Genomic DNA, 22,320 nt, shown 5'->3' with positions numbered 1-22,320 from the left:
ATAATCTAGTCTTTTCTTCTGCAGACTGTTTAATTCAGACAGGTTGAAGTTGCCTCCAAAGATTGGCGTCAAATTGAGGAAACCATTCATGTAGTAAATAAGATAATTTGTTTCTGCCCAAAAAGATTAAAATATAGATTTTTTTTTTTAGTCCATATGATTTAACACATACAGTTCCTGCATCTCTATGATTCTGAATGCATTTTAAAATTAAGCACTTCTACATTGCCTTTTTTTTTTTTCATTTTCTGCAGTGCACTTTTTACTTGAATTTCTGGAATTTTAATAAATATAATCAGTAGAGATCTTTATATCTTTCCTAGATATTGATAAGTTTATGTAATTTCATAATGTGATGGGAAACTGATGCTCCTAATGAAAGCAGAAGTTGTAAAAACAAGAAGCAAGTCCTACAATTTGAGTATTGTTATATATATTGTTATATAAATGAGGGAAAGATGTGTTCTGACACCTGTTTTCTGTGCCATATTTTAAGTCACGGATGTATTTCTCTACTTTTTTTGTGCAGTGATAAAATCTGTTTTTTTTTCTTTTTTATTGTTTTTCACTCAGTCTTTCACAATATCAATTGTACTGCTTGCAGCTAAAATAGTAACTATTAAAAAGGTTTATGAGTTTTGGTGATTTTGGGGCTTTGTTTGCTTAGAAAGAAGAAAAAGGAGCTGGCAGCTGCTGAAAATTTGGCCCCTATTGTAATGAGGTGTGTGGGAGTTGCTCTTCTGCCGTGTTTGTTGGGCTCATTTCATGGACGCAGCCTTAGGGACAAATCTCCCCTTAGGAAATTAAATATTTGCATGGCTGAAGTCTGATCAGTCTGATCAATCCTAATTAAAGTTTGAAAACACTTTTGAGTGTTGAGCATTTGTGCTACACCTTTGTAGCCAAACTTCTCTTCAGGCATGAAAATCTGTTCAACTGAACAGATAAAATGGATTTTCTCTTTGGCCCGCCGTGGTGGTCAGAATTGGTTCAGTGTCAGTACACTGCAGTTTTTAAGTGCTTCTTAGATTGTATTAAACTTCAGAGAAGTCAGTATTACATGTTATTAAATAATTATGGACTGCCTTAACCATCAAAAACAAAGCAAGAAGGAAAAGTTTATTTTCTTTGTACATGAAGGCAAAATAATGTGTTGGCTAAACTTCTTCCCACAGGAGCTTGGCTCTTTCATAATACAATATTTAGTGCATAATGGCTCCTTATCTGTTTTTTATGCAAAATCCATTCTGGAATATTGGGCTCTACATAAATAAAGTTGTTTGCTTTTAAGGCTTTTTTTTTGTGACAATGTTGGTACCCAACTAACACTTCTAGGGACTGACCAGGTCCGGAATATGCAGGTCATTCTCTACTTATGAGATCCATGTCTTTTGTGCACAAAACCTATTTCTCCAAACTCTCTGCCCACACAGTTTGTCCATAGATATTAATTTCTGAGTGTTTTTTACCCTCAAGCTTTGACACTTTTATACTAATAATCTGTGTGAGCAGAAATTTGTGCTGCAGAAATGAAAACCGGAAAATAACCGTAAAGAAAAATGACACTTAGTAGAGCTGAAAGTTGAAACATCTAGATTTCCATGTTAGAAATACTAAACTAATTGTTAAATAAGTACAAACAACTGATGAAGTTTTTCTGAGTCTCAAAGATCAAGTGGGAGATGACAATCTTGGTTTCTCCTTTTACCCCTCCACCTGTTTGGTGGGATTCACACTGTTCTGGCAAATCCACTTACTCAGATTTTTGCAAAATAAATATTTCTCATTGTAGTGCTTGAAATCATATCTCTGCTCTTAATTATTTATTTAGTTGACACTAGATTGTCCTGAAGTCATATAAAACACTGTAAACACTCTCATTCCTTACTGTATATTACTTTGGTAGTTTTGAGTGACAAAACCATTTAGACACTGTGGCTGTTACCATATCATGGTTTGAAAGGTAAAACAGAACATGATCATCTTTTTAACAGGAACACTGTGTGATTCATAGGTGGTGAATATTTCATGCACTTTGCATTTGCCTTTGTGCAGGAGGGTAAATGGAAAGTAAATCCATGTGTACTTTAGACAGTAAAAAGGCATTACTTTGTTACATCATATAAACATGTAGATTTGATTCTCTCTTTACTCATGCTGTAAAAAGAAAGTTTTAAAGTGTTTAGCCATACCTGAAAATGTAAATGCCCGAGCCTAATGTAATGCTGAAAAAAAATTAAGATAAATGATACTGCATCCTTGCCACAAACTGCAGCTTGTACAAAATTCACTTTAGTTATTATACCGTGAATACGTGTGCTAAACCTCCTCTGTGTATGCACAATTTATGTTGAATGCAACATGAATCATTTTAATAGACCAAGCAAAAAGTCCCCAAAGTCAATTTTCAAATTATGAACCTTGGAACAGAATATAGCAACAATGAACAACAAATAGTTCAGATTTTATGCTGAACTACAAATGAACCATTAAAGGTACAGTATACTCATTCAGAAAAAACACTTTTTCCTTATCATCACAGTGGCTAAAATGCATAACAAGAATATTTCTTAAAGGTCAGCTCTACATTTTCTCTTTTTCTGTACCTTATTAAGAGGCACATTCATGAGAGCTGATGCCATGAAGGTTTTTATATCTGTTGTGAGATTTGGATGATTCTGGTTGTTCTGGTTAGATTCTGCCTCTGATCTGCCTGTAACCTTGAGAAAGACTGGGTTTAGTGCTTTAAAATTCAGGAATCCATTCTGATTTACTGCTTAAAAAATGGCCTGGCTTCAGATGGGTCATTTGAATGGAAAACCTTTTCACTACCTGATTTTAGCTGTTCAGTGTTACCAGGACACAGCAAAGGTGGTGGCAAAGGAGCACAGGTCTTTTAAAGGTTGGTAAGGAATTAAAATTCAACAGAAAGGAAGGAAGAGTGTAATCTAAAACTTACAAGAGTTAAAAGCATATAAATGGTTTCTCATTGCCTCATCTACTGCATTAATTGCATTTTTCATTTCTGGATACTTTAGGAAATAATAATCTATTTAGTTGATTGTATGGATGCTGTTGATTTTTTAAACAAAAATTCAGTATTTTTGCAGCCTTTTCAATTTTTTTTAAACTTGCCTCTGTCCTCCTAAAATTGCCTACTTAATCAAAGTTTTATGAATATAAACCTCTGCTTGTCTTCTTGGCACATGCTTTTTCATGGGCCTGAGAGAATTAGTGAGTCGTGCCTCGAAATGCTCTGTGGAACCTTGTACAATTCAGTGTTCTTTAACTGGTCAAATTTAATGTTTAGATTGGAGAAGACAGAATAAAGTAAAAAGACTAAAAAAATTATGCTGAATGGTGACATGGGAGGGGAGAAAAGGGCTATTTTTAGTTAACTTTGTCAGGCATGTAGTTAAAAGTAGTAAAATTGACAGTGGTCATGGGCTTTTCCAGATAGAAGTACATGAGAAAAATAATCTAACTCCAAAGTTCACAGCCATTGTGTCATGGTCAGTTCTGAAAATGTTCTGTAAGGTACATCATGGCTGTGAAAACTGTACCTGAAAATGTTGCAAGAACTGTAGGGTTCTGTAAATTATTTAACATAGTCTGTGGAGCACAGCATAGGAACCATGGGTTTCCCCTGCTTAGTTCTGACTGCTTTTAGTATTAGAGGTATAAACGATTTATAAAATCTATTACAGAAGTTTAGAAGGTTGCTCATTGAAAATTAGCTTTCTATAATGTCTAGAGAATTTGCCTTTGCATTTAGACTGAGTCTTTGTAAGTCACTTTTTGATAATTGCATCATTTAAGATGCTATTTTAAGCATCTCTGAAAACTGCTATAAGTTTTTGGAAGTTAACATTTCTTCCAGAGCAAAAGGTAAAATCTGTTACAGATTACTGGTGGACATTTATAGCTCTGCAAGTGAGGGTGCTTGTAAATGATCTCAAAACTTCCTCTCTGTTTTTACCCTGTGAGGACCAGTTATGCACTTGATCCTCCCTGAAGTCACTGACACGCAAACCAAAGACATTTTAGGATGAGGCAGTTGCTATTGGAGACCTAAAACCTGACTTTGAATTATTTCAGGGCTTTTAGTCAGGATTCTTTATGAAACAGATGTGATAAATTATCTGCATTTGATACACAAATTTGGCAGAAACTCTACCTCTTTGTTTTTTAATTTTTTTTTTATTTATTAGCCCTTGTGAAAGTTTCAAGTGACTTTAAGTAGCCACCATAAATAAGAACCACATTCCTCAAATGTTGATAATGTTTCCTCCTCCCCTTGGTCCTTTTCTGTAGGTGGTTGAACCTGAAATCCAGAGTATTTTCGTCTTTAAGCAAAATCTTTTTCTTATTGCAGGAAAGAGAATCCAGTATCCCATGGTCTTGCAGGTCAGAACATTATTATTAGAGTCAGAACAGAATCTATACAGATGGAGAAAAAAGTTTCCCATCTACCAATCCAGAAATCTCCAAACTCAACTAATTTTATGATGTCAAGACAAGAAATCTTTTTTGGTGTTTCTGGTTTGACTTCTTGCCTCCCATTCGGGTTACTGACTGTATGTCAGTGACCCACAGAGATCTAACCAAGGTAGCTACAAAATCACATTGTGCACTCAACTAAATTCTAGGAAACAGCCTGAGCATCACAGAATGTGAAATTTATGCTGGTGAAGAGGGAGTATGGATCAGCAACACATTGATTTCAGCCAAGAATCAAATCAGCAGTAAGATCAGAGAAGGAGCCCTGTGGTTTCATCCAGACTGTGATCCACCCCATCATTCTCCTCCCCAATTCTTGAGAACCCCTCTGACTGCTGGAGAGGTGAGGAAAGAGATTTATTACAAAAGACAATGACAGAAGAAGTTGAAAACGCTTTCTTTTCTTTTTCCTGTAGATTATGAGATATAAAAGTTATGAAAATTATGTGTATGTATGGAAAGATCTTATTTATATTCCACAAGAGTAACAGTTGCTCCAATATAATGGCAGCCCCCCTTTATTCCTCAGCATCATGCATTTTCTTCATTTTGTGATATATTATGTGGCTTTTTGGTGTAACTACACATTTAGATCCTATTGAATAGAATTTATGTGTTGCCTTATGGAAAACTTGTTTCATAATTCATTAATTATTTACTATTACTTGACCTTACAGTACATGAAAAAACCTATCCCATAACTGTAATTTCAATTCTCTCTAGTGTGAAATCAATCACATTCCACATCTTTTGTATTATTTAAAATGTGAATCATGAAATTTTCCTGTGGATTTCTCCCAGGTTACTGAGAACTTTCAAACCTGAGTGTGTGGGAAATGTTCAGGCTGTCCCCTGCAGAGCTGGGCCAAGTCCTGGCTGCATTTCAAACACTGCAAAACCCTTTGCAATGGGTGAGCTGTCCCTTCTCAGTGAAACTGGGGCTGGCAAAGACCAGGAGTATTTTATAAAGATCTTCTTCACAGGATTTCTGTTTGCTTTGTGTACAAGTAATATTTAGATAAGGACATAGCTTTTAACTGGTACCTCCCTATCCCCAGAACCCAAATTGTGCCAATAATGTTACTGAGCAAGCTTGGTGTGTGCAGTTTGCAGTGCTGGGGGAGCTCCTGGGCAGCTGGGTAATGCTGAGCCCACTTCTGATATTTGTGTCCCTGTACTGTGAGAGGAAGGTGATGGGTGTTGTGTTTAAATTAAAGTTCAGGAACATTTGGGGAATGTTGTGGGAAGCAGCCTGGTGCACTCAGGGAAGTGATGGAAGTTCTGTTAGTGATACTGAGATAGATTTTCTGATTTCTTTGACAGTAATTTCTGAAAATACATGAGCAGATAAAAGGAGTAATCAGTTGTGCACTTGAGATTTGGAGGGGTTTTTTTCCCCTGAAAATCTGCAAGACAAGTATTATCAAAACCAAGAATTTTTAAACTATATTTTAAGCAGGAGATACATTTGTGGAACAAATTACATTTGTACCTCAGTGTGCATGAGCACAGAAGAGTAAGATTTTTGTCCTTGACAAAAAAATCTTGCCTCTTATTATTAATTGCTCCTCCTTTTGCCTGTATGCCCATATTTTTTTGCTCTATGAGACAGTTTATCAACAAAAGATGCTTTTTCTCCATTTTTCTTTCAGTAGTTAAATGCCAAATGTTCTAAAACATGTCCAGATTGCCAGATTGTATCTTATGCAAACCCTGACTATTTTAGAAACGTATCTATAATCATATTAAGCAAAAGCCATTCCAGCTATTCATGTATGTGCTTTTATTAATCTCAGATGTAATTGACAGTATTTAATTTTACTTAAGTAACAAAGGCTTTGTGAGTATAGATTTTCCTGATACCTGAGCAGAGTTAGGAAAAAAATTCAGAGCACATGTAATATTACACAAGGAAATAAAGTTAATTTTCTTGAAATATACAGTAGGGTATATAAATGGACTTCGGGAAAAAATAGTGGAATGAAAAGTCTAATGCTATTTTCCTAAGCCACATTTGCTAAATGCAGACTTTTGCAAGGTCAGCAGTTATACTGGAGTTGAGGAGAAATGGCTTCAGTGGCTTTAACTTTACCAGTGCCCTTGATGAGGTGCAGAGTTGTCAGTATTCTCGTAAAATTCCTCAGTGATGGCTTCTTCTGTTCTCTTTATTTCCTTAAGTGAACATCTGTCTAATTGTTCACCTCCATTGCTTTAGTGCTTTCCTCATGCTTTCTCTGTTTCCAGACAATAAACTTTATTTTCTTCATAAGAATTCAGTCTACGCAAGGGTATTAGGCAGCTTGTTTGCACCTTTTAATTTCTGGAAGTTTTCCAGAAGGGCTTTTTGCTGTAGTTCCAATGGGTTCATCAGTGAATCATGTAACATAATGCAGCATTGTGTTTGGGTTTTTATCCGTTACCTTCTGTTTATAAACATCTGCTTGGAAATTTTCTTTTTGAATTTTTTTTTTAATATGTTTTACATTTTTGCATGTGGCATATGGGTAAGATACACAGTACCTGCTATTTTTTCAGGTATTCAGGTAGGTACAGCCAGTATTTACCTTAACATTTGGGAAAAGCCTAAGCTACTTGCTTAAATCCCAAAATTTCAAGGTAGAATATGTGCTGGTTATTTAGCTGTGTAACAATATCTGTTAAATTGAAAGCAATTTAATAATTGAATGACTGCATTAAAACTTGGCATTAACCCTTATGGTTGCAGGATTGCAGAAGGCATCTAAAAAGTCTCTCTGTCCAGTAGAGAGAGAATTCCTCACAAACTTAGCATGCTGCTTCTCTTATGTTCAGTTCTTTGTGTTCAGGGTTTTTTCTTCCTTTAGAAAGGGGAAAAGCAGTGGGGGCCGTTGGGGGGGGGCGGGTTGAAATTATTTTTTTCCTCTTATCTGTAAATAATTTGTATTAATCTCTCACAGCAGTTCTTCAGGCAAATATTTAAAGTTGGAAGTAGGTGGTTTTTATGTTTTTCCTGCTGCTTTATTTTTTGTCCTGGCACCACTTCCTTGTTTTTTATGTACAAATACCTGTGCAAATATAATTTTTAAGGCATATTCTTCGTCCTTCTGACCATATTGTTCATACACAAGTTGTATTTAGGAAACAAGTGTTTTAGTAAGTTTGATGATGAGAGACTGTCCCCTCTCCCCCTATATTGCTGCATGAGACAATTATTTTCTGGATTACTTTTGTTATCTTGAGATCAAAATTTTATCAGAAAATTAATGTATATTTAGTAAATGAAAATTTCAAAGCTTTTCATGTCGATGGTGCTTAAAAATAAGACACTTGTGAACTTTTTTCACATTTACATTAAAGCCATTTTAAACTTTCTTAATTATTAGAACAATGGGTCGTGGCCTTCTGACTCCTCCTGTCTGGGGCTGCCCCATTGTGCATCTGTAAAATACAAGGTCTGGACTTTGATCTCAGCTTTTCAGACAACCTTGGAATTACCTTACCTATTTAATGATGTGTTTGGTTTTATGTCAGTGATTCCTGAGATGGGCCACGTTCGCACACAAATTTAATTTCAGCCTTTGTGTTTATTTTGTTCGTGTTTTATTTGTCACATCATATTTCTTTAGAAGGAAAGTAGAGAAAAGCTTTCTCCTTTAGTGACCACAGATCAGGTGGCAGAAGGGCAGATTTTCATATTCTGGTGTTGATATTTTCCTGTGCATGCAGAACGACCTCATATTTTTGTTCGAGTCTATATTGTGTATATTGAGTGTATATTAAGAAGCTGATCCTGCCAACCCTTGTACAAGAAATCTTTACTAATGTGATTCAGCCCTTTTATTTCACTTTCTAAAATTACATACATATCAATGTGGCCATTTTCAATGCATCTCTTAGCTTGGAAATGTGAACAGCTGGGGAAACAAAAGAGTTTGTGTATGTGTTTATTTCTTTGAGCATACTGTTCTGTAAGTTATCAATGTTATATTGTTTAAATCTAGGAAATTGTAACCATGAACTGCCAATTAAAATGGCTTAAATAGCTAATTATTCAGTTCTTTCATATCTTTGTCTCATATATTTATTTCTACTTACGTTGAAGCATCCTGACATTATTCATGAGTACAGAAGCGATGACTTTTAACCACATTGATATTTTTTTTCCCCTAAGATTAACAGTGGGGTGAAAGGACGGTACCTTAAATCCCTTGGCAAGCTTTGCCACCCTCCCAAAGAGCTGCAATGCATTTGTGAACCTGCAGACGTCACCATCCTGCCAATGAATTGTGCTGCCCGCGCTCTGCGCACACGGCTCCACCTCGCCATCGCAGCACCGGGGCTTTAATCTGAAACTATTCCATCACATTTCTTCCAGTATTCTTACTTCATCTTCATTTCCACTAAAGGAAAGAGCATGCTTTCCTTTCTAGCTTCTAGGAGCCATGTTGTAAGAGTTGTCTTTAATTATTAGTTATTGTTGTTTCGATACGGATTTATGGACTACTTATTTTGTGTCATTTAACATACTGTTTTTAAGCAACATTTTTCAATCTGAACACAGCTTCCAGGAGGGCAAGCTGCCCAGAACATCAGTGATCTCACAGTTATTACTTTGTGTCATATATAATCTTGTTTTTTCCTGCAACAAATAAATCTTTGGGCCTCCCTGCAAAAAACATTTGTGGTTACAGTATAATAAAAATAAACCGTTTGTCGTGACTGCAGCTGACATTTATCAGCCTATTTGTGGGTGCTCTTTCTCTCTCTGTATAATACAGAACATAATTTGTCACTTTGTAAATACATTCCAGCCTAAATCCCTGCCAGCATCTGTTAGTGTTTGAAGGATTAATGCACTGCACAGTGCATGTCTGCACTTTCAGGCAACAACGTAGCTTATGGTTATGGATCATGAGAGAACAGGGAAAAAGGGTTCATTTTGTATTTACTTAAACATTGTTGCCCTTTTGACCATCATGCTTTTCTCCTCTTGTTTGTTGTCTGGAGTGGGGATGCTGCCTTCCCTTCCCTCTGTGAAGGGAAATCCTGCTGGAAGTTTTGTACACCACTGTGTGTGGAGCTGTATGTGTAAGATAACACCTCTTTAATTTTATGGGTAATTAACAATGGTAATAATGTATTGCAATAGGGATGTTACTGGTTTAGTCCATTTAGAAATTCTCCTTTTTCCCCCAGCTTCTGCCATTTCCAACAAATCCATTACCCTATTGCCTCCTACATTGCTTCCTTCTCAGCAACCCATAAGCTGGGTTTATTTAATCTTAAAAACTTCAAATAGAGGGAGTTTTTAAAAGGAAAAAAGCCTGTAGCTTCTAAATTACCCTGATGCTGTTTGCCTTGTTGCTCTCTTTGAAAATGCATTCTGCTATCACTTGGGATGGTGCAGAATGAAAGGAATTGAAAGCATCTGAATAGGAGGCTCTCCACAGCTGAGATTCTGTTACATGTTCCCAGGCTCCCTTGATCATTCTCTAAACAAGGAGATATGTTTATTAGAATGGTAAACCATACACATGTTGTTATATATTGCCAAGATTATTTGAGATTCCCCAAGATAAATTCAAATGAGCTTTACAGGAATGGGTGTTTGGAGACGGGAAGAAGTGATCTATATCCAGGGAAAGAAAAAAAGAAAATCCAGCTAAAAGTAGGCTCCCAAGTAATTACCTTCATTTCATGTGCATTAAGAGCTAAACAAATTCCTATTGCCAAAATCTACAGTAGATTTTTGTTAAAATACATGTAATTTCTTGTTATTGAAGCAAATGTGTCCTGTGTGCAATGGAACTGTGTGCATCCAGAAAAAATCAGGGCATTTGGAGCCTACTAAATAAAGTATTCTGAAATTATAGTCCAGCAGTTTTTGTATGTTTTTGTTCTCTCTCATTATGGAATAAATAATTTAAAAAATATCTTTAGGAGAATGACTTCTTTTGCTCTTTCTAAGCATGATTTAGGATTGCTGGAGCATAGTTTACTTCACTGAAGATATTAATTTCATAAAGAAATGCAGATGTTTTCCCTTTTTTCCTTTATAATTATCTCCAGAAGATATGAAAGGCCAAATTTACAGAGATACTGATCTAAGAGTTTACTAATGTAAAGATTATGAAATAACATTATTGCTTATTGTAGTGGTAAGTGGTATTTATTACAGAAGATTTATTAAAAAAGGATATTAAAATCTGAAAAATGAAGCAACCACAAAGAAACAAATGAGTGTATGCGTAGACATTTGCTAATAGAAAGAGATAAAGTTCTAAAACTATTGGGAAATTTAAAATGGTTATTGCATGATAAGTCAAATATACAAAGTGTACCTGGAGACTTGAGTGCCATTTTTGTATTTGGATTTTAAATTATAGGTAAATGAAGTATTTCAATGAAGGAGAAATATTGCTGTGAACAGTGATTTGTTTAAATGTGAGGACCAAATGCCAGGTTGGTCTATGCCATCCTCAGAAGCTGAACTCCTTCCTGTCAGGCCGTCTTTATCCCTTTTCCACATCTCTCACTGTCAGAATTTCAGGCTTTTTGACTCAGAATTTCAGACAATTGCAACTTTTAGATGTTAATTTGCGGGACAATCCTACAACAGCTTGAGGGCTTCAGGCTTTTCTGAAGAGGCCTCTAAGTTGTAGATGATGCCAGAAAGATAAACAGTGTTCTCTGCCAAACATCCAAAATTCTCCAGAATTCTGGAGAAGGGATAGAGACAAAGAAAACAATGGTACTAATAATTTATTCTTCATGATAAAATGTTGGTCCAAGGCTGATCAGTAATCTGAGCAGTTTGCAGGCCCACACTGACCCCTTAAATCTTGATCTGTGTGCTGTTCTCTTGACTTGGATGAAGGCAACCCCTGCAGGAATTCCATTTTTGTGAAGATCAGGAAGATCTAGTTACTTAAGTGCGAAGAATCAGGCTTTACAAATGAATTTTTGGGAGAGGTCATACATAGCATCCAACTATGACAGGATTGAGCAAGAAGAATAATGGAAAAATTGACACCACTAAATTATAACCAAATACAGATAAAACAAGCGCATCAGAAAATAGTGAAACCAAGTATTACTGAATTTTTTTTCTAATGAAAGAAATGAAAAGGAAATCCTTTTACTCTCTGATTTTAATGAAGAATCAAGTTAGTCCCAGCTGTTTCCTTGTACACCTCATAAATGGGTTAGTAAAATGGTTAATATTTGGGAAATTGATTTGTGTTGTCTTGCATAAAGTTAGTGGAAATTTGAAAGTACTTAACAAATACTGCTGATATTGGGATGAGAAGAAGGAAAGGAAAATTGAAAAATGGGTGAAAAAATGCTCCACCACAAGGTCTTCTAAGGAACTTTGATGAATCCCAAAGGCAGCAAAAGAACACATTATTAGAGCACCTTCCAGAGGTGCTGGATTACTCTAAAAGCAGCAATGGATGCATCCATCCCCATCAGCTCCCAGGAGCTGCAGAGCATTCAGAGCACACAACCAGCTGAAGCTGCCATTGCATAAATACAGTTTTGCATGAAGCATCAAACGTTGACTACATTAGGGACAATAATATTTGCAGTCCTAATCCTGAGTGAAAGCCTTTCTCCCCATTAGGTACCCCATAAATAGTGCATGGCACTGGCTATTGGCTGTCATAAGCTGTGTGTCAAATTGTCAGATGCGCTTCTAAAACATCCCCTGCTCCATCCTCAACGTGGAAATATGAGTTCATGTGGGCATTGCTTGTCATATACTGAGATTTGGTTATTTGTTTACCTATTTTCAGATAATTCCACAGATTTTTTCATCAGCTTTGATGTAAAATTCTTTTTTTTTCCCCAAGATTTTCTTTCTCAGACAGCCTGTCAGAACTACCTGCATTCCAAGACGTTGTCATGAAGATTTTTCTGTATTAAATTAAACCACTTTTTACCAATTGATTGTACTTTCAGTTCCTCAAAGTCAGATATTCCTGTTGTTGTGCCAAGTATTCAGTTTTGAGTTAAGGACCTTTAAACATTGAAGATGTACACACACTATTTTCTGAGAGGAAAATTATACAGTAAATTATGTAGTGTCCACTCTGGTACATTTTAAGTAGGCCCTCACAAAATGACTTGTACTTACATAAGATACAGAGGCTACAGCATATTTATTAAGACTCTTCAACTCTGTATGAAACTGGAGCAGTCAGAAGTAATGGTGTCTGCTGAAAGATTCTTTATCATATGAATTTACTTTTAGTCATCTATTATTTATTTCAGCTATTTTATATGCCATTATAATAAATATTATGACAGAGAAAGCTTTTATGCTTCAACTTATTGTACTGCTCTTCACTTCCTTGCAATCCTTCAGGAAAATGTAGCTATGCTTTACCTATATTTAACGTAAATCATCACTTACATTTGAATGAAAAATTCACTATGAAAAAAGGCTCCTTCTTCAATACCAAGACACAAATGCACAATCATGTTTACTGCCAAACTACTCTACCATGCAGTGCTCATTTTTAAACAATTTTTAGGCTGTAAAGTGAATGCATTGCATATAGTGAAATAGCTGGCTTTCTGGGGGTTTTCACTTTTGTGTTACTTTCTGGCTCAATAAGCATTTTTCTAGCATGAGTGCAAAGTATAGCCAATTGCACTTAAGCATTTTTAATATTTTTGCTCCAATAGGGAGCAGCTTAGATACAAAACTGAATAAGCTGTTTTCTGGGGCTGTACACAGTAATGAAACTTACCTGGAAATACTGATGAAAGGCTTTTAGAACTGACTGTGAAACATGAAATACAAGATAAATTTTTTTCTTTGGACTTTTCAAAGTGTTACTGTGTTGGGTTTAGAAGAGGACTTGTTTGGAACTGGAGATTGATTTGCCTTTGGCTGTTTCTTCAAAGGCACCACGTTGATGCCTGGACATTGTTAGATTTGAACTGCTTACCGGGCTTTGTGAAATACAAATACCCCCATCCCAAACTCAGACCTCTCAGTTGGTTCTGGCTGACCTGGACTTCTTAGGGCAGAAATGTGCCCTCCCCTTGTGTCTGTTCTCCTCTGGCCACTTTGCAGAGCTGGTCTGGCTCTGGTCCTGAAGGGCTTTTGGATGCAGGTGGGACCTTTGTCCTGGGTACCTGCAGCAAGGACAGCAGTTCATTTCACACAGCTTTTCAATGGCACCACGTAGTTATGAGCCTGTGGTTTGGAAAAGAGCTCTTTAAATTATTCTACACTCATTTCAGTCTCTACTTTCTCCTTAAATGATGTAATTGAAAATAAAGTAGTAGAGGGAACATTAATACCTTTTGTCAATTTAATTTTCAAAATTCTGGAGTTTCCTGCCTTAGTGTATTGATTTGATGATGGCAGTTTAAAGACTGTCTCCTGTATTTGGGAAGGTGGCAAGTCTCATTTAAGGTTTCACAACATAAAATGAGGCATAATTCAGTGCTGAAAACATGTGAAGTGAAGTAGTGAGAGACATCAGCATAATACAATTATGACACATTAGATCAGGATTTGCAGCATACCATTACCAATCAGTTCTGACTGCAGAGAACAATTACAGTTAAGATGCCTTTTAGCAAAAATGATTTTTAGTTTTATTTTTTATGAAAACCCCCTATGCTCTTGAGTACATATCACAATATGTGACACCTAGGCTTCTAGGGAAAGAGAGAAAACATTATAACAGAGGTAATTCTGAGCTACTGTAAGAAAACAAACATAAAACCTTCTACTTGTCATTTATGGAGATATTCTTACATTATTAAGAACATACCTTGCAAGTGTATTGCTTTATTCATGGTTTTTTAAAAAGAGGTATTGTGATATAAGTAACAGTGGGAAAATTTAAATAAAAATGAAATTATACTAAAGATTTAGCATTTCACAGTCTCAAACTGTAGCAGGAATTGGTGGTCTAAAGAAAACCTCTGTGGGGTGAGAGGTGCTGGATTCTCAGTTGAGGGGAGAATCTGAAACACAAAAGTTGGGGAACTTGCCTAAACTCATGGTACATTAAACTGATTTCTTCCCTGGTTGTGCTTGGAGAAAACACTCACACCTGGCTTCTTGGGTGCCTTCAGAAGCTGAGGTGTCAGGTTCTGAGTGCTTTGGATGCCCCATGCTCCAGTTTTCCCCTGAAGAAAACAGAGTAAATGTGTTTGTGTGTGCTCAGTATGTGCCTTCTGTGCATGTGAAGGAAATACGGGCTGCAACCACCAAGGTTTCAAACAGCAAAAGCAGGGAGAAAGTTGAAAAAAATTATGATTTTTAAATTTCTGATTTTTATGTTTTCAATATATTAATCCCCAAATCAGGCCAATCTGAGTCTGCTTAACTTCTATTTCAGAAAGTATTTTGAAGTATTTATACTTTCTTTTTTTTCATTTGGACTTGAAGTACAGAAAAGTACCTTTTCTGTTCCTGGAATCAGTAGCAGAAGCCTAATGTGTGACACCAAGAGGGAAAGCATTACCTGAGTGATGTCGTGTGGAGTCGAATCCTTGCCCCAGGAGCGGCTGGCAGCTTGTGTCTAGCCTGTTGAACTACTTGATTATTATGTTTTTTGACCTCCCTATGTCCCTGTATTTGTATCATTCTTGTCCTTTTACCCTTGGGAGAGACAGGAGAATGTTTCAACTGAGGAAAGCAGAGGCAAAGTAAACCCAGCTATGCACGTGACTTCTGTAGTGAGTAAACAGCTTTGAACTGCACAGCTGAAGAGAAATTGTTCTGGAGTTCTATTGCATAATGCAAGGCAGCATCATCTTTCTCAAGTCTCTGACCATCAAACAGAAGAAAATATTTACCCAGTGGGGCAAAATGAATTCCAGAATTATGTGCATCTTGTGGGGGTAAAAAAACCTCTTTGTAGCAAAGTTTGGTTTAGCATTTTCCTACTCCAGCAATTGATACTTCCTATGGACACTGAACCTGCTGAAATTTTAGTTGTGTTTATTTTGCTGTCCTGATAAGTCTGGCTGGAATGGGACAAGAGGAATTGGAGTGATGATATTCTGTTTAAACCAAACCTGTAAGGTAGTTGTAGCAGGCAGAATGGGTACTAGCAAAATAGAAAACAGATGTAGGGAGAAAAGTGCCAGATGCAATGAAATGGGGAGATCAGATGGATCACTTGAGCTTGGGAGACAATGAGAGACTCTTCCTGGCTTCCTTCTGTCTTTTCATTCCTCCAGCAATGCTCATGGTGTAACCTTGTAGTCCCAGCAGATCCTGGTGCAACCACCAGCTTAGCTGCTTGGTTCTGTGATGACTTTAGTGTTGTGATGAAAATAGGCACACATCTTTTGGTTCATTTTGTTCTGACATTTGGAGCTTCAAAATATCTGGAAACAGGGATCTTAAAGCTGAAAATTGTGTTTTGGGATAGTATGTCCTCTCCTAGGTGAAAAGTTTGCTTTAGATATATATAAAATTTCTTTTGAGACACAGAATCACAGAATGGTTTGGGTTGGAACTTAAAGCCCATCTTGTTCCAACCCCCTGCCATGGGCAGGGACATCTTCCACTATCCCAGGCTGCTCCAAGCCCCATCCAGCCTGGCCTTGGACATTTCCAGGGATGGGGACCCCACAACTTCTCTGGGCAACCTGTGCCAGGGCCTCCCCACCCTGACAGGGAAGTGCATTTATAATGTCCTGGTAAACTCTTACTGTATAAAGCACTGTATAGACTGATCTGTTATTTTCTGTAGTAATTTTATACTGTCCTTTATATCCCCTACTATGAAAAACAGATTTTTTAAAATTAATATTTGCCAATCTCAAGTTAGCTGGTTTTTATAGAATATTTATTGTTTTTTTTTCCTATTGGTATCGTTCCAAAAAATAGCATGTATTGGGAATGGCACTTACTCTACTTTTTATTTCATGAGTTACATAAGTTTCACTGTCAAAATCAAAGCAAAAAGATAGCTATTAACCTTGACACTGCCTTGAGTCCATTCATTGCATTATATAAAGCTGTGCATTACATAGTGTGTGTTTTCAGCAGAATCACCAAATCACAAATGCTACTTTTGGCTCTAAATGTTGTGCTTGTCCATCCCTTTTGATGATTTGTATTCACTCTGGGGTTATAATGTTAAACAAGGGAATCAGACAAGTTTCATAACACATTTATTGTAATGTGATACTGTGAACTGAACTTGCTGTTGTTTATCCTTTTTTATATTTTCTCTTGTTCCAGCATAAAGCCAAGGTAGAGGCAATGACCTTAGACCTTGCTTCTCTTCAGAGTGTGCAGCACTTTGCTGAAGCATTCAAATCCAAGAATCTGTAAGTACTCAGAAAATTAGATGTAATAATTTCTTGTTATTTTAATGTCTTTATCAGCTGAGCACAGTTGGCACGATCACCATAGTTGGATGGATCACCAACTGCAGTGAGTGAATAATCTTTTCACAGGAATTTTTTTCAATGTAAATTAAAGATCATTTGTTTTCATACCCCCCAAAAAAAAAATAAAAATTACAGATCTTCTATTATTTGATGTGTAGCCCCATTTTCAAAGGGCTTTTTTACCCTGTGGCTGTTGAAAAAGACCAAAGCTGAATTGCATAAAGACAGCTCAGGCAACTGGTAACAGTTTGGCAGTGGTTTGGAAGAGGTCAAGGGTGAACAATTAGCACACTGCTTGTCTTATGTTGTTTTCTAACCTTCTCTCTCTCCTTTTCCTTTCTAATGCCTTAAAAAAACACAGCCCTATGAGCCAGACAGCTCAATTTTCCAGTCCTGTATGTGGAATAGTCCATAACAAAAAAAAAAAGGAAAAAAAAGGGGAGAGGTTGTGATAATGACATCACTTAACAATAGACAAATTTAAATGGAGATAAGCAGGTTAGATTCCAAGTGGTTGCTTTAATTTAGCTTGAACAGACCAATGAATGTCTGAATTGAAGAAATTATTTGAAAGCTTTTAACTTCCAAGTCTTGACAATAAATTCCACACTTTGTGCTTTTATCCACAGTTTGACCCATTGATTGTTGTGAGTATTCAAACTTAGCTATTTTCTGCAAGTATTTCTGTAACTGATATGCATCTTACTGTTCTTCTCCAGAGAATATGACCTCTTAGCTTTGAAAATACATTGTCTTAGAGAAAATATATAACAAAGAGTGGTTTTTATCAGTTTTGAAACACTGCCAAAGCTAAATCTCACATGAATAGACAGATGACATTTTAATACTTATAGGTCTTTTAGATTCAAAGAATTGTCAAAACTCACTTCTAACAGAATTTCTTTACTGCCAAAATCCTTAGTATCAATATTTTCTTATCATGTCATCTTCATATATTAAAATTTCTTGAAAGACAAATCCTTGCAGTATTGCTGCTTTAGTACTAACTTGGTTTTGTGGTGTGAGAGCAGTAAGTGTTTTAATTTAGAATCTTCATGCTTTTGATATGCTACATTTCTTTAAATGTGTGGTGCCGTGGAAAGTCAAAACCACTCTTCTTCCAAATGCAGCTCTTATCCTGATTTGTGTGTTGTAGCTCATACCATGGTTGTCCTAGCTAGTCCATTAGGTATGCATGTTTATAAATCCTTGGAAGTGAACAGATTAAATCAATTTTTGCCAGAGAACTTAGGAAATGAGAAGATCTAGAATCAGTAAAACCTGTTTTGTTTTTGTTGGCATACCCCATTCTACCAGTGTAGGTCAGTTAAGCTACATTGTCAGTGATGGACAGGCTTTACCAATGTTTCATTATCATTTTATTTGGAAAATAATTTAGTAATAGACAGCATTCAAAGCCTCTGCCTTCAGGCTTTTCTATTTTAAATATGTGCTCAGATATTCCTGTGTCTGGCAGACCTCATCCAAGCATTATGTGGAAGTCTATGTTCTGTATCTATTGTGAGACTTTGGTTTTGACCAAAATGAATTTCCAGTTGTATTTTGTTTAAAGTCTGGGGCTGGATGGAAACCAGACCCCACACACTGCCTGCAGCACTGCATCTTTTATCTGATGCAGATACAGAAGAGTCACCTTACAACCATGTGCACTGGCAGGAGAGTGGACTGGGAGATCTACCAGGTCTTTCTGGCCTCTGATTTTTTATTGTGATTTAACTGTATTTGGGTAAGTTCGGAAAAGTATTTATGTAGCAGAGGCATCTTCCTGCTGCAGTGGTGGCTGATGAGTTTTCCAGCCCTGGTGAGCACTGATGACCTTTGTCTGTCTCCTTTCATCAGTTTTGCTGCACTGTCCAGAGGCTTTTATCACGTTGAGGATTCCTCTGCACCTGGGGCTTTATGAGCAACTGGAAGGAATCTTACAGGCTCCAGTGTCAGACTGAGCCTTGTTCTTTATGCTTGGGCCAGTCTTGTCAGTTGGCAGCCAAAATTTCTGAAGTATCCTGTGGGAGAAGCACATTGTGCTGGAGTCCCCCCCTTCCCATGAGGGACCTGTCACTCCTGTTAATGACTGTAGGAAATACCTTAAGAGAAGAGGTTTTTCTTTCTCTTACAGATTTCTCAACAATAAAGCAGATAGGAAAAGCAAATAAAGTGGGTGGTTTTATATTTTTAATTTTTTTTCCCAAACAAAACTGTCATTTGAGTTCTGAGTTGTCTAGATCTTGGTTCCTGGGAAAAACTACAAGACTTCTAAAATGTCAAGGAGAAATTTTGTATGAGCACACACATTTTAATAAAGACTTGTATTTTATTTCTCAGAGCATTTAATGTGAAGAGGCCTTTAGTATTCAGTGGTGAACATCTTAAACTTCTCTGTGCAAGTAGTGTATTCTCTGTTTAGTTTCTCCAGTGCACTGTTGGTTTCTGGGACACTAGTATTTTCCACAACCTGTTGGTCTTGGTGACACATGACCTAATAACTGAAGATTTCTTAAATAGATAATACATAGGCATGCCTTCTGAAATTCTGCTTTTCTGGCACACTTTGTGGCTCTAGGTGCTATTTTTTTGTCAGCAGATAGAAGGGTGTGCTCATAGTCACATCACAGCCTGGGATCCTGTTCTTCCCTAATTGACAGCAATTGGAAAATAGTTTTGAAGAGCAGATCTGCTTCTGGATGAGAAAACTAAAGTGGAACAACTTCAGAAAAAGGATCCCTAAATTTTATTGAGTTGAAACCTTTGCAGCTGGGGAAGCTGGGGGTGTTTGTATTGCAGAGAGCAGAGGGGAAATTGCTGAAACTGTGAATCTCTTGCTTTAATCAAATAAGTTGTAGAGAAAAAAAAAAGCCTTCTTGAATGTGCTTGGGAATCTGAGAGATTGTGGAAACCACGTGAAAAATGAAGAAATGTCATCCTCTGCTCAGCAGGAATTTAACAGGGTGGCTGCATACAGAAAACAAATTATGCAACAGAGGGAGCCTTGAGAAAAGCATAAATAATAAACAGGAGGAAATAGTTACTCTGAAAAGAAATATTTAATATGAATTGGAATAGTACTTTAAAGGCTAAGGCTAAGAAGCCTTCCCTGTTTGAAAGTAAAAGTCAGATGATTCTTTTATAAATTATCATACTTCTGAGATTTGGTAGAAATCTTTTATTCCTACATGGATTTGTTAGGTGTTGCAGACTTGTCCGCAGATAAAATCTGAGCTCTGAATATATAAACACTGGTAAATTATGCCATATTCCTATAAATATATTCTTGAAAATCCTTCCTCCTCTCAGAAAAAAAGAGGTTTTTTTTTTTTTTTTGTTTGCATTATCTATACTCTTGAGTTGATACAGCTGTTTCTCTTTCTGAGACTTTTTTATCCATGCAGAAGGGTTTTGGTGATTATTTTAGATCCTCCAGTTCTGTGATTGCAGCACTCAGACTTGCTCTAGGAGCAGGACAATGCCCTCCAGTTTTTTCTGGTCTCACAGTTAGAAGGATTTGGTGGGCAAAATAAGGTAAAAACCTAAATTAGTTGGATCTCCCAAAGTCAGAAGACAGAATAAAACAATATTGCTGTTTAATATTTAATCTATCATTGTAGCACAACCAGAACACAGTGTGACTAACCCATAAAATGGATGTCCAATGAAAATAGTCCTCAAGGATTTCTAGCAAAATTTTTTTTGGAGAAAGCCAACTGTCTTTTTTTATTTAGCATTTCTGGCTTATTTTCTGCAGGGACATTCCCCACTGGATATTTCCACCAGGAGTGAATGAACTCCATCTTCCTTCCTTGTCAAGACAGTGCTAATGTTAGGATAAGAATGGGACAAGAGATCTCAGTGCACCTAAATGGCTGGAGTTGTTCAAGTTGCTTCTTTTATATGTATCAAATCTTTCCCCTCTGCTGGTTTCCAGCTCAGGCAGTTCATTGAATGTCTCTGTTATGGAAAGTCAAATAAATGATCTGTTTATAATAATGTTCTGGGCTAAGATGGATTTGGCATGAGCTGATTTCTGTGCAGCTGGCAGAGGCAGACCAACCAATCTTTCATATTAGTGTTTTGGAACTAAGAAACACAGAATTGAATCTGCTATTCATTGAGTGGGCATGATGTGAGGAATTATGGTTGGTATCAATCCCCCTTACAGACAAAATGACATCCCTCCTATGATTGAATAGAGCACAGCACTGGAATTCAGTCAGGGTCAGTGCTGGGTGGCTCAGCGTCTGTGGAATTGCTGTTTGTATAAGGGTGGAGACTTGTGGATGTGGCACCTTGGTTTCTGTTTCTCAGTTTGATCATCCCATACTTGGCTGAAACCTGCATACTTTAACTGGGGAGCAGAACTGATGTTTCAGTTCTAAAACTCCCAGGACAGGACCTGTTGCCAGTATTTACAGCCATGGTGTCCTGGCATTTGCCTGGACCTCGCCATAAGAACGCTTCCATGATCAAAACAGCAGGCAGGAGTGCGCAGTAAAGTTGTATATGTAATTTTATGTGCATTTGTACTTTTCAGTGATGCATGGTGCCACTTGGTTTGAATTAAAGTTATCTTCTGCCAAACAGTAAGGCTTTAATTTTATGTTCTCAATGTTTGAGAGAAAAAAGCTGAAGTCATCCTGAAAAATCTTGAATTACTCCAAAGACATGAAACAATGTTTGCCAATAGCTCCTGCTTAGAATTTTCTGAATTGTTAGGAGAAATTCACAATTATGCAAGACTTCCAGATGTAGATCTTCACTGCAGTTACTTTCCTGTACTTTAAAGAAAGATTTTTTTTTTTTTTGTGGTAAGAATTGGCATCTGCTAACAGTTTATTAACTAATGATGTGCGTAGAAATATGGAAAAGACAGCAGTTATGAATTGTGGTTCTCCATTTGGAAGTTTAGTCTATTCTGATTTTCCTAACCAGACCCAAAATGGAGTGGGCCAGGTTTTCAGCTGGCTGCCTTAGCTGAGGCCCCAAACTCTGTAGCTCCATTCATTTTTCATGCTGCAGGCAGAAGTGTGCTGAAACCTTGCAGGTGCAATTAAGATTTTGGAGCCTGATGAAAAGTCAATCCAGAATATGATTTTTCTGCATTTCCTTATTATAACTGACATATTGCAGGTGTGTTTTTTTAATTCCAATTGAATGACAGTTAAATCATATATACTGGGTGTTAAATTCTATGCATACCTGAGAATACATATGTAAAAATGGGATCTGCTCAGCAAGTCGGTACAAATATAACTTAAAAGGTCTGGAAAAAAAGAATATATGATTCAGATGAATTATCAGTGATGCCATTATGCCAAAATGTTTAATGGTTCTGTAGTCAATGTATCTCTATCAGACATGATTGTTGCCACTGCTTATTGTCTTTCCAAGCCTGAACGTATTTTATATCACTGTACCACTCTGTTAACTCTTTGCCATTAAAAGAATTAC

At 36.8% G+C, this 22,320-nt stretch overlaps 1 protein-coding gene across 1 annotated transcript in view; it reads left to right on the top strand.

The window, feature by feature from the left end:
* WWOX (WW domain containing oxidoreductase) overlaps positions 1-22,320 on the top strand; it is a 474,870-nt gene that overhangs the window by 75,242 nt on the left and 377,308 nt on the right. The window contains 1 exon segment of the mRNA XM_030956219.1: positions 16,706-16,794. Coding sequence (XP_030812079.1) covers positions 16,706-16,794 — 89 coding nt within the window.

This window comes from Camarhynchus parvulus, chromosome 11 (assembly GCF_901933205.1).
Source record: "Camarhynchus parvulus chromosome 11, STF_HiC, whole genome shotgun sequence".
Lineage (NCBI taxonomy): Eukaryota > Metazoa > Chordata > Aves > Passeriformes > Thraupidae > Camarhynchus > Camarhynchus parvulus.
The sequence above is the reverse complement of the archived record's forward strand: the minus strand, read 5'-3'. Positions and strand labels throughout refer to the sequence as shown.